Source organism: Hyperoodon ampullatus (genome assembly GCF_949752795.1).
Source record: "Hyperoodon ampullatus genome assembly, chromosome: 3".
Lineage (NCBI taxonomy): Eukaryota > Metazoa > Chordata > Mammalia > Artiodactyla > Ziphiidae > Hyperoodon > Hyperoodon ampullatus.
The window spans coordinates 145382485-145396236 of NC_136916.1; the positions used below are offsets into that span (position 1 = coordinate 145382485).

Here is a 13752-nt window from a genome sequence, read left to right on the forward strand (position 1 = left end):
CTGCCTCATCTCTTGACTTTTTCCCCCTTGCGTGTCCTCCTTCTTTAACCCTAAAGTTTCCTCTGAGTTGAGAAGATATTGTTCTTAGTCATACTGTTTATGATTCTGCTTTGACTTTCAGACCCATTGGCCATGACATTAAAAGAGGGGAATGTGTTTTGGCCAAAGGAACCCACATGGGCCCCTCAGAGATTGGTCTTCTGGCAACTGTAGGTGTCACAGAGGTTGAAGTTAATAAGTTTCCAGTGGTTGCAGTCATGTCAACAGGGAATGAGGTAAGGAAAAAAAAAGGGGGGGGGGATGACAGCAGGGGAAAGATGGTGGGTAGTGGGGCTTTCAGATGAAAGCATTTCTGACATTCTGTGTTCTGTGTTATAAATAGAACATTAAGGATTATAGATCTTACCACATTTCTATAACAAGGAAATAATAAATTGGCCTCAGGATAGTTCAAGTACAGAAAATGAAAAGGAAGAACTAGAAATTACATATCAAGAAATGTTCCCTTCCATTTACTAAAATGAAATATTACAACCAATGGCCTTCCACACACTCAGTACATATAAACAAAAATGTTGACTGCTAGCTGTAGATATTCAACTGTGCAAACCCAGTACTTAGGCTGTTGGGACAATCAATTGTGCATACCCTGCTGCTGAGATGATGGGCCACCTCTGTGTGGGAAATAATTCAACGAACTGCGACACCATGGCTAGCCCCTTTTCTTGCTAAACATTCCATGTGATGTTTAATTACCAGGAAGGATTTGAAATTCGGGGGGGGTGGTTCCTCTAAAGATAGCATCTCTAGTAGCATGCTATTCAGAATGTGTCAAAATGTCATTTCAGCCCTGATTTAGGAAGGGGAATTTAGTAAGTCTTTTTATGAGAACTCTTGAAAATCTTCCTGTTCCCTGTTTGCTTAAGTTATACAAAACTTCAGTTGGAAGCTGTAAGGTCAAACTGGGAATATTGAAAAGTGAATCTGCTGGAAATTCAAAGCCTAAAAGCAGAATCAAACTATTGAGGTTTTTTTAAGGAATTCCTTTAGATCTTATACTATTTTTAAACAGATTAACAGGATTTCGGGTTTTTTTTCTCCTTTAACCTCTAACTTTGTTCTGAAAATAAGCCATTTGCTACGATTATTTTTAATTTCCTAGAGTCTTGGAGATGGACGTTTTCAAGGGTCTATTACCCTTATAGTTCTTTTGGAAAGGGCAAAAGAAAAGAATGTTTTGTTTTGCTAATGGAGAGGTAAATCAGAATTCTAGATTTGCTTACTTCCCAGTATAGGTGTACTAGTCATTCCCAAAAACTATTGACTGACCCAAAATAAACATTCTTTTTAATTGATCTACAAAATGATGATTCTAATATCCCTAGGACGAACTGACACTGTGTTTAGCATCAGAAAGAAATTTCTGTTAAACTGGTTGACTTAATGATCTATTCTTATTTGAGATTTATTTATATGCTTTGTGCATCTAAGTGACTTCATGGGGTTTAGGAAAGCTAAGTAGAATGAGCAAACTAATAGACAACTAGTTATTAGGCAACTTTGTTTAAGCTACATTTATTGTGTTCTTCCTAATGACTTTGTAGGTCTGTATTAATATTCTCAGTTATCCCCCAGAGTACATTGGTAGTATTTTTTAAGCTATCTTTTATACCCTTTATTAAAACTATTTACTAGTAGTAGGGAAAAGTGACGGGGTGAGAATAGAGATAGTACATACATGGTGGAATCTAAAGAAGATTTTGTAGTCCTAGTTCCCTGCCCCCATAGATTTGATTGTCCTTAGAGAAGCTTTGACAGATTCCCCTACGTTTTCTGGCCTGCTGTACTTAACATGGTTTTCCAAGGGAATAATGCTTCTAAGTCCCATGATCTCTGGTTCCATGTAGTTTGACATTCCTCCCTACTCCCATCCAAAGTTAGCTATTATTATGACTCTCTATCACCATATAGTTTAGTTCAACAAATGTTTGTTGAATACCTCTATGCCAGACACTATACAGGAAACTAGAGATAAAAGTGATAAATAATGCATAGTATCTCTCCTGAGGCTTGAGATCCTCAGATAGCCAGAAAATAATAAGGAAAAAAAAGTATTCATTTATTTCAGAGAGGCCAAAAGAAATTACATTTGTCTATGAATGTGACAAGTCTATAATTTATTGAGTCACAGCACAAGCTCCCCTTAAGTATTAGTTCTGATTTCCCCTGATATGTATGGCTTCACATACGCCACCTCTTGAATCCAGTGTGGTATATTGGTAAGCAGAACAGTAGCCTTAGCCAACCCAAAGAATGTCATACAAGATGTCTATGTATACTGTATTTAAAGCTTGCTCTGCATTTTGTGACTACATGATCTTATTCAGGATGAAGGAATTCTTTTAGAATTGGGAAGGTAGAGTTGTAAACAATAACTAACACAGACCAGCTGTTGTAGACATTTGTTGATTTTGACAAACTATGCAGGTTAAAATTTAGGTAATACCATTCAATAATTACTTAATTGTGGTCATACATTTCCAACCTCATGTATTTGTTCAATATATATTTATTAAGCATCTGTTACATCCTGGAATGCTCACCAGAGGTTCTCTTAACTAAACATCAGACTTAACAAGATATGAATATACTGTACCTTGAACCAGTTTACTTAGAAAGATATTGAACAGGAAACTCAGCATCCAGCAGGGGAGCATCATGCTTTCTTCAGTGGGACCAGTCATCTTAGCAGTTCCCACAGCCATCCAACAGCTGTTCTCTTTGTTCTTCAAGTGACATTTAAGTGCAAGGGAACAAGAATTCTACTAGGAGAGTATGGGAGCCAGCAACTTAGAAGCACCATCTCCTACATAGGAATCAATATTTCTTATAACAATCTTAGGCAACTTCCAGAGTCCCTAGATATGCCCAGCTTCAAGTGTCACCACATTTGTGGAAGCCCAAAGCTTGGCTTTCCACTAGGGATTTATAGTTCATTTGTAATTTCTTCCATTCCATATGTAAGTTACTAATCAGAGACCATTTTACCATAAGAAGTGTTGTCTACTAACAAGCTGACATTTTTCTTTATCAAATTCCAGAGGAACTGAGCTAGAAAGTTAACCCAAGTTCAAATTTGTCCTTAGAGATGGAGAAAGGGTTTTATTAAGGCTTTACCCTCACATAAAAGAATGCACTGCAGAATGTCTGCAGAAAATTCGAAAACAGTAATAAAACTAACTACAAGTCATTCTGTTCTTTATTATCACCATGCACTGGCAATCCTAAACAATGTCAGTGATAAAATACTCCTTTCCACTGAGGCAGTCTTCTCTCACAACCCCTCCCCTTTTAGTATGCTACCATACTGATGTCAGGCAGTGTTCTGACTACTGGAGATACAGCAGCAAGCAGGACAGACAAAGCCCCTGCTCTTACAGAATTTATATTCTGATGGGGGCGGGGGGGCAGGTAGTCAATAAACAAACATATAGTGGTAAATGATTTGAATTTTTAAAAAGCCGAGTGAAATAATAAAGAATGCTAGCAGAAGAGGTATATGCCAGGTATTATCTATTGAAACTTATTCCACATCAGCCCTTTTGTTCTCTCCCCTATACAATAAAGCTGGAAGTCTGAAAACAGTTTCCCAGACTCTCTTTCCAGCTGTGGTCCAGTTAGGTTTTGCCATTGAGATGCATTAACATGGTATTAGAAGGTGGAAAGAAGGTAGCAGGAGTATATCTCCTCAACTCAGTAACATCACTTTCCTCCAACAGCCCTGGGGACGATGGTGACTGCAGTTACTGATCTTTAGTAATACACGTTTCTTCTTTTGTTTCTCCAACTCTGCCAACACATTTGTAACCAATCCCATGCATTAAATCCTCTTTCTCCTACCCCCTTCATTTGAAATACCTAGAGGAGTTTTGGTTTTCTCATCCCGGACCTGACTGGTAGACAGGTAGAGTCCTCTGTTTTACAAAGGCTAATCAGGCCACACTGATGAGGGGAAATTAGAGTGGACATCTGAAGGCATTGAGGGTATATGCCTCGTGAGCAGAACTGTGCTTCAAGCAGAGGGGACAAAAAACACTAAAGCCCTGGAGTACATGCTTATCAAGTTTGAGGAACAGCAGGGAGGCCAATGTAGCTGAAGTATAGAGGGAAAGGAGAAAAGTAAAAGGAGATGAGGTTGGAGAGGTAACAGAAACAAGATCATTTTATTCTAAATGGACAGTTTTGAGGAAGCGAAACATAGCATGGAATATAAAATGTCTTAAATTTTTAAATGATCACTCTGGCTTCTATATGTATGGCTTAGCATATGGGAGAGAAAAAGTGAAAAGCCGGGAGGCCAGTTAAAGGGATATTCAGTGGTTACTGTCTGTACCTCTTTGAAGCTTGTATTGTTTGTTCACTACTGTATTACCAATGATGATAAAATTGCCACACACACACACACACACACAAAATTAAATTAAAATTAAAATAAATTTAAAAATTTTAAAAAGAAAAGGATATGCAATACTCCAGCAAGAGATTTGGACCAGATTGGTAGTGAAGATGTTGAGAAGTAATCAGATCCAGGATACATTTTGAAGGTAAAATCAACAAACAGGATTTGCCAGTGAATTCAAGGTAGAAGATAAGAGAAAGTGAAAAGTCAAGATGAACTCCATTCCATAAAATATATTATTTCCCTTGAAACTGTAGATGGTGACTTTTAGGTCTTTAAACTGGACATCAGTCAGCCAGCTGCCATTAGCTTCAGGAAGTCAAGATTGTATGCTTGTTATCTAGTTACTACTAGCAATAAATATTCCTTCCATAGATGGTGAGTTTTCTTCTAGTTTCAGTCACCTTCTGCCATATTCCATAACTTATTCATTCATTTCTATTCATTCTCATTCTTCCTACCCTCTCCTTCCCTGTCTCTCCCTCTCTCCCTTCCTCTCTCTCTCTCTCTCACGAACACACACATACACAGAACTACGTGTATTTATCTCCACTATGCCTCTCCTTATTTTATTCTGTCTTTTGTAAATCTCTTGGCCACTCTCAATAACAGATGTCTGTACAAACAAGTTTAAACTTTAGATATATAAAGTCTGTCTAAAATTTCCATATACTGTTCTTTGGGAGCTGCCACAAGCAGCTGTTATTATAAAAGTTGAATCTTTAAAATCTTTGTCCCCACTAATAAGAGAAGGAATAAGAAGTTGAGTGTCTGCTATGACCAGTACCACTATGTGCTTTATAATTAAAGCAACACTATGAGGTTAATATTATTATCCTTCTTTTTACATAAGAGAAAATTGAAGCTCAAAAACAAAGCAACTTACCCAACATTATATATGTTGTGTAAGTGATGAAGCCTGGTTTCACACCTAAATCTTTTGGCTGTAGTGACTTTTTTCCACTATTCCACAATGCTTCCCACTTCCTTAAATTTCATTTCCCCAGCTTTTTAATGGCAATCTCTGAAACCTATCAGGTTAGATAGTCTATTACTTTCTTCTAGCCACACTATACTTCTTGTCCAGATTAAGGACTATGACTCACCACTTTAAAGTTGCCCTCACTAACACTTCAGATAGCTTCACTCCTTTAATCTATTCCTTTGCTTACTGTGGTAATACCCAAAGTGAATGACTCCATTCTCCACTTTCTCCATTTTTGCTCCCAAGCAGAAAAACATTACTGAAAAAATTCATAGAACTATGATTACCTGAACAACTACAAATTACTGCCATTTAATGGCAACCTGGCACTTAAAGTTGTTCAGTAATTCTGATGTAACTGTTTTGTTGATTTTCTAGTACATTTTTCCAGTTCCAGTATGATACTTCATTCATACACTCTATACCCTCTTTAAACCTCAGTAGCAGCCCTACTTTGTACTCTTGGCAGATGACCTAACCACCTTTATGGGAAAAAAGTGAAGGTAAAAAATAAATATATTTGTCAAACTGAACTAAATGAGATCTCCCTCTTCTTCCCGTCTCATTACCTCAAAAATGTCCCCATTCCTTTAGCTATCCTCCTTTCTTCCAATCTAAAAGGAAAAGGTACTTCCTTCTAAGAACAATTCCTCCACTTCTACCTTTAGACCCACTTTTTCTCACCTTCCTCAGAACTTTGATTTCTAAATTACTTCCTATGTCTTCTGTGTTCTCTGATTATTTCCTCTCTAGTGGCTCATCCTCCTTCCACATCCAAAAAGACAAAGATTACCGCTATCAGAAGAGAACCTATATTTAAACACCTTCTTGCCTCCTTGAGCTACTGCATTTTCACCTCCTATCCACTACCAGCTTTGTTGAAAGAGAGGTCTGCACATGCTGCCTTTCCTTCCTCACTCTGCACTTTCTCCTCAAACTCCCAAATCTCATTATTGCCCCCTATTAGTACACAAACTGCTTTCCTGAGTATACTATTCACCTCCTAACCTCTAAAACCTGCTCTGATATTTTTCTTCCTTAACCTGTCTATATCATTTGACATCAGTGGCATTCCTCACCCACCACCTTGAAACTGTCTCTTTCCTGGTGTTCCATGATTGTTCTCTCTTGATGCCCTGCCAACTACTACTTTTTTTCCTCATCATTCCTTATCTTGATCCCATTCCCTAATTGGAATATTCCCCTAGGATGCTGTTCTTTGCTGTGTCTTCCACTCTCTCTAAATTCTCCCTTAGAGTTTTCCTCTCATGTCAAATATATGCAGGTAACTTCCCATATCTGTAGCCCTAAACTTAACCTCTTTTGTAAAATCAAGCCTTCATTTACAACTTCCTCTGGATATTTCCACCTGATGTTCCACCATTACGTAATCTCACTCACCATCTTTCCCTTCCTACCAGGAAGAGTGGAATACTTCCTTCCTGATTTGCCTCTTTTTTAAAGGCATCACTATTCCCTGAAACTGTTATTGCCAAGGTCATCAGTGACATTTAATTTTTTTCATTTTTAATTACAGTAGAATACACATAACAAAAAATTTATCATCTTAACTATTTTTAAGTGTATACTTCAGTAGTTTTAAGTACATTCACATTGTTGTGCAACCAATCTCCAGAACAGTTTTTATCTTGCAAAACTGAAATTCTATACTCATTAAACACAGCTCCCGATTTCCTCCCTCCCACAGCCCGTGGCAACCACCATTCTACTTTCTATCTATATGAATTTGGTTACTCTCAGTACCTCATATGAGTGTCATCATATAGAATTTGTCTTTTTGTGTCTGCCTTATTTCACTTAGCAAAATATCCTCAAGTTTCAACCATGTTGTAGCATGCGTCAGAATTTTCTTCCTTTATAAGGTTTCTTAAAGGAGGTGAGTCTTGAGCCTTCAGTATAGTTTTTAACAATGTAAAAAATGACCACGGATTGGCAGACTGGGAGACAGTGCTGAGTATAGTTGAGGAGGAGAAAGTCATAAGATTGATGTTTGAGAAAGATCATTTTCAGTAGATGTGTGCTCCTGAGCAACAGAAATGTCAAAACCCCCATACAAAGACCACCGGAGCCCTGGGTAGGACTCATTAGAATTTTTAATCTAGGCAAGTTGCTGGAACTGGACAGTCAGTAGCCTTATCTTTGGAACATACGAATCTATGTGGAGTTACTATTAAATCACTTTGTTCATGATCTTAGAACATGTGGTTCTGAATGAGCTGGTGTTAAAAAACAATCTCAGCTAAGACAGTTTGTGCTCTGTATTATGGTTTGGCACAATTTATCTGTATTAAAAGTCATAGTACACTTTTGCCAATTCTGATTTCAATTTCATTTCTCAGCGACCCCACTTCTGGTCACTTTCAGCCTAAATTAGCTCATTATCTTTGAGATGTGATCAATCCAGATTGGTACCACTTTTTGATGGGCTATGATTGTGTATTAGGTTTTCTGAGGTAGTTTTTTTGATCTCTACATGCACCATGCCTTTGTGTACTCTTTATTTCATGATAATTTGTTGAACCATATAGCTTACAGCAAATGTGCAGCAACATTTAAGGCTCTAGAGTTTATATATTCAGCCGCTGCCATACAGACAAACATTAGGACAAATATATTACCAAAGTTTGCAAGGTACTTCAAAGCCATGATTCTAGACTTCCAAACCTGTACATGAAAATATGTCAAATATTTTAGCATGGTTCCCTTTACAAGAAGAAAGGAGCAAATCTTTGTATTATGTAGTAGCCATCCAGTAAACTCAAAAATTGCTTAAAAAGTATAAAAGACAACAGATTTATTCCAAATTTGGGAAAGCCAAAACCAAGAAGAGTTGTCAGAAGAAACAAGATATTAATATGTCATAAATAACGACAATAAATATTTACAGACAATATTTTTAATCAACAATAAGTAACCATTATTTTTAGAAGCTTTTGATGAAAATGATTTAAGAATGTGCCATAAACCAGAGAGTTAACAGAATATTTTGGTTATAAAAAGGGACCTTTGTTATCTGAACACAAAATAACTTAGCCATTTTTAACAAAAAGAAAACCCAAATTCTAGTAACAATTTACAATAAAAGATCCATAGACCTTTTTTCCTTATGAATAAGCCCATGTCATGTAGCCAACTTTGTCAGTGTTTTTAATACATATTATTCTTTCTGTATATTCATTATTTGTAGTTATTACTGCCAAGCAATAAGTCATTTCCCTTCAGACCTTCTATACTTTACTGAATAATACTCCTAAATTTATTTTTTACTGTCTTCCTTTATATTTTGGCACAATCAGTAATTTTTACTTTAAGAAAAATATTGTTCTGTTTTTTCCTAATAAATAAAACATAATCATTACCTTGCACAAGCATTCCTCTATCTTCATATATCCTTTCTACCCTGTTAATGATGGTTACTTTAACCTGTTAATGATGTACTTAATAAAAACACTGGTATATATTTTTTAACATCTTTATTGGAGTATAATTACTTTACATTGGTGTGTTAGTTTCTGCTTTATAACAAAGTGAATCAGCTATACATATACATATAGCCCCATATCTCCTCCCTCTTACGACTCCCTCCCACCCTCCCTATCCCACCCCTCTAGGTGGACACAAAGCACCGAGCTGATCTCCCTGTGCTATGCGGCTGCTTCCCACTAGCTATCTATTTTACATTTGGTAGTGTATATATGCACATGCCACTCTCTCACTTCTTCCTAGCTTACCCCTCTCCCTCCCCATGTCCTCAAGTCCATTCTCTATGTCAAGTACTGGTATATTAAACATTATAGTGTCCACATATCCAAGATTATTGATCAGTCAATCAAAATAATATTAGTTTAAGATCTTAGGGTTAACTAAGGATCTGGCAATTAAAATTTAATTTCTTGTAAAGTCATGATTTAATAGAAGCATTATAAGAATTCATCTTGTAAGGGAGGAAAAATATTTTTTCCTCTACTTTTCTAATTTCTCAAGCTCTGAATTTTATTACCTCTGTAACAAAAGACAGATTAATAAGAGAAAACCACAGCATTAATTTAATGTAAGTTTTATGTAACATGAGAGCCTTCATTTTAAAAAAATGAAAACCTGAAGAATCAGTTAAACCTGAGCATTTTTTTAATTAGTTTTGATGAAGAATGGAAAGTTGTGGAGAAATATGAAAGGACAGAAGTCATGAGGAGAGTGTAGTAAACTGGGGGAAACTTAGCAAGGCCTCTTCCTTCAGATTCCTCTCTCTGTCCCTTCACCTTCAGAGATAAGGATGCTCCTTTCCTCTGGGCATAGGGAGAGCACTAACATAAGAGTTTTTTGACATGCTTCAGGGGAAAGTCAGAAAGTCCTTCCTGCATGTACTATTTCTCAAATTCCTTCAGCTTAAAATATTCACTATGCCAAATGCCATATTTTGGGGTAGCGTGTCTTGAACCTCATCAGTCTCTTTTCACAGAGACATTCCATATCATCATCCCCATATTTAGATGAACACAATTTAGAAGGTTCAAATTAGGATTTTTTTAATAAGAAAATAGGGAATTCCCTGGCAATCCAGTGGTTAGGTCTCCACACTTCCACTTCCGGGGCCCAGGTTTGATCCCTGGTCAGGGAACTAGGATCCCACAAGTTGTGTGGCACGGCCAAAAAAAAAAAAACCTATTAAGATTTTTTATATATGTGTATGTATAACTGATTTACTTTGCTGTACAACAGAAACTAACACAAGGTTGTAAATCAACTATACTCCAATAAAAATTATTTTAAAAAAATTTTTTTAAATAAGAGTCTTTAAGAATAGAAAAAAAAGGCAGAGAGACCCAAGGCTTACATAACTAGAATATTATACTAGTATAACTTTCTTACATGGTGGTAAAGTTAGGAAAAAAACACAGGACAGTTTTTTTTGTTGGTTTTTTTTTTTTGCGGTACACGGGCCTCTCACCGTTGTGGCCTCTCCCGTTGTGGAGCACAGGCTCCGGACGCACAGACCTAGCGGCCATGGCTCATGGGCCCAGCCGCTCCACGGCATGTGGGATCTTCCCGGACCAGGGCACGAACCCGTGTCCCCTGCATCGGCAGGTGGACTCTCAACCACTGCGCCACCAGGGAAGCCCACTGGACAGTTTTTAAACTAAAATTATTAAATCAGTCTAACATGTACAGAATCATGATAATAGAAATAGAATATGAATTTTTTCTAATACAATTTGTAAACCTCTGTATTTATAAACCAAATTCTTAAAGACTGCTTAGATTATGTTTAAAAGCTCTGTATGTTCCTTTTTCTTTCTTACATCCAAGGCAATTAATTTAACTCTCAATTAAAACTTTTTTTTTTCAGAGTTTAATTAAATGCCATTTAGAATAAGACCATTCTCCATTAGAGTTTATAATCTGACTTTTCTCACCTTTTTTTGTGTTGGGTCTGTTTGTCTGGACTATCTAGGTATTTCTAAGGTGTGGCCATAATTAATTAATGGAATTAATTAATTAGTTACATTTTCCAAAAGAAGGAGAAAGTAAGGATGTATAAGGAAGCTGTTTGCAATGGATATGGTAATAGTTACTGACCTATAAAATTCTAATACCTTTCCTTTGCAAAGAGGAGAAAAGTCTTAGATGCAGACAAACCCATTTCAATACATTAAAAAGAGAGAAAGTAAGTTATTACAACCAGTCTTAGGCCCTTTGACAATTCCATCAAGATCATCAAGATAGGATTAAATAGGATTATTCCATCAAGGTAGGACTAAATCTCTGAAGAACAGAAACAAAGAGGGAGGTCTCTTAAAATAAATTAAGTGATTTCTCTTTTAGACAAATAAGACAGAGAATTTCCTCAATCCAGGGTTTAGCAAACTTTTAAATATTTTGTATTTTTATTGAACTTTCATTTTGAAGCAATGCATAACAATAAAAGTGATAATCATTGAATATTCCGAATTGTATTTGCCCTTTGTTCTAAAAGTGCTTTCAAGTGAATAATTGTCTTGTCAAAAGTACTCCAAAATGACCACTGCAATTCCAAATTCTCCTTGATGAAACTATGCTTTCTAGAAAAATAAATGCAAGAAAGATAAAACAGAAGCCAACTTATGCCAGGAGAAGTACAAGTTTATTATTAGATGAATCCATGAATTCATTAGCTAAAAGCCAGTCAACAGGGAAAATATCACTTATATATGCCTAAAGTCCTTAAAACTAAGGTTGAGAACAGAGCTGGAGGAATCAGACTCCCTGCCTTCAGACTATACTAGAAAGCTACAGTAATCAAGACAATATGGTACTGGCACAAAAACAGAAACATAGATCAATGGAACAAGATTGAAAGCCCAGAGATAAACCCACTCACCTATGGTCAACTAATCTATGACAAAGGAGGCAAAGATATACAATGGAGAAAAGACAGTCTCTTCAATAAGTGGTGCTGGGAAAACTGGACAGCTACAGGTAAAAGAATGAAATTAGAACACTCCCTAACACCATACACAAAAATAAACTCAAAATGGGTTAGAGACCTAAATGTAAGACCGGACACTATAAAACTCTTAGAGGAAAACATAGGCAGAACACTGACATAAATCACAGCAAGATCTTTTTTGATCCACATCCTAGAGTAATGGAAATAAAAACAAAAATAAACAAATGGGACCCAGTGAAACTTAAAAGCTTTTGCACAGCAAAGGGAACCATAAACAAGACGAAAAGACAACCCTCAGAATGGGAGAAAATATTTGCAAATGAATCAACAGACAAAGGATTAATCTCCAAAATATATAAACAACTCATGCAGCTCAATATTAAAAAAAAAAAACCCAATCCAAGAATGGGCAGAAGAGCTAATAGACATTTCTCCAAAGAAGACATACAGATGGCCAAGAAGTACATGAAAAGCTGCTCAACATCACTAATCATTAGAGAAATGCAAATCAAAACTACTGAGGTATCACCTCATACCAGTTAGAATGGGCATCATCAGAAAATTTACTAGCAACAAATGCTGGAGAGGGTGTGGAGAAAAGGGAACCCTCTTGCACTGTTGGTGGGAATGTAAATTGATACAGCCACTGTGGAGACCAGTATGGAGGTTCCTTAAAAAACTAAAAATAGAATTACCGTATGATCCAGCAATTCCCAGAGAAAACCATAATTCAAAAAGACACATACACCCCAGTGTTCATTGCAGCAGTATTTACAATAGCCAGGTCATGGAAGCAACCTAAATGCCCATCGACAGACAAATGGATAAAGAAGATGTGGTACATATATAAATGGAATATTACTCAGACATAAAAAGGAACGAAATTAGGTCATTTGTTGAGACGTGGATGGATCTAGAGACTGTCATACAGAGTGAAGTAAGTCAGAAAGAGAAAAACAAATATCGTATATTAACGCATGTGTGTGGAACCTGGAAGAATGGTACAGATGAACAGGTTTGCAGGGCAGAAGTTGAGACACAGATGCAGAGAAGAAACGTATTGACACCAAGGGGGGAAAGTAGCGGGGGGTGGGGGTGGGGGTGGGATGAATTGGGCGATTGGGATTGACATGTATACACTGATGTGTATAAAATTGATGACTAATAAGAACCTGCTGTATACAAAAATAAATTTAAAAATGAAAAAAAAAAAAAAAAACTAAGGTTGAACCCTTGAGAGCTAACCCTAAAAGTCAGCAGGCCAGAATTGGGAGGTAGATCTCTCTGAAAGCCAGTTTCTCATACATAAACAAAGAAAAGTTCTTACAGACACACAACAATGTAGCCAATTGACAAACAAAATGGTTAGTAGCAAATCAACACTTTAGCAAACCAACATTAAGGAAAACAAAAGTCCTTACAAATTCAGTCAGATAACCAAAAAGTCCTGGGAACCTTACTCTTAGAGCAGAAAAATTTTCCATCTACCCTTCTAGGTTCTTTGGCTGATCTAATAACTAAATTGACATAAGGCAGATTAACAGGAGAAAATTTTAATTTTGTACATATAGGAATCCCATAAAAATATGAGACCCAAAGGCAGTCAGACAATTGAGGCTTGTATGTCAGTCTGAGCTAAGGAATGGGATAGGGCCTGGGGCTTCAACGGGGAGAAGGGCAGTTCAGGAAGATGAGAAGAGCAGATGTTCAGTAATCAGATGTTTGCCCTACCATGCAGGTAAGTCTTTCAGATAAAAAGTTATCTCTGGTAATGGCTCTCTTTCTGGGCCAGGCCCCCTATCTAAATTCTTTTAGGCAGTTAAGGGAGTAGTAAATGTTTTTATTGAGCCTGCTGGGTCT

The 13752-nt window shown here is 36.7% G+C and overlaps 1 protein-coding gene across 9 annotated transcripts in view; it reads left to right on the top strand.

Annotated features, from left to right (window-relative positions):
• GPHN (gephyrin) overlaps positions 1–13752 on the top strand; it is a gene marked incomplete at both ends in the record, with an annotated part of 652555 nt that overhangs the window by 568642 nt on the left and 70161 nt on the right. For all 9 annotated transcript variants that reach the window (XM_079700388.1, XM_079700393.1, XM_079700386.1 and 6 more), the window contains one exon: positions 122–275. In XM_079700388.1, coding sequence (XP_079556514.1) covers positions 122–275 — 154 coding nt within the window. The remainder of the gene's footprint in view (positions 1–121; positions 276–13752) is intronic.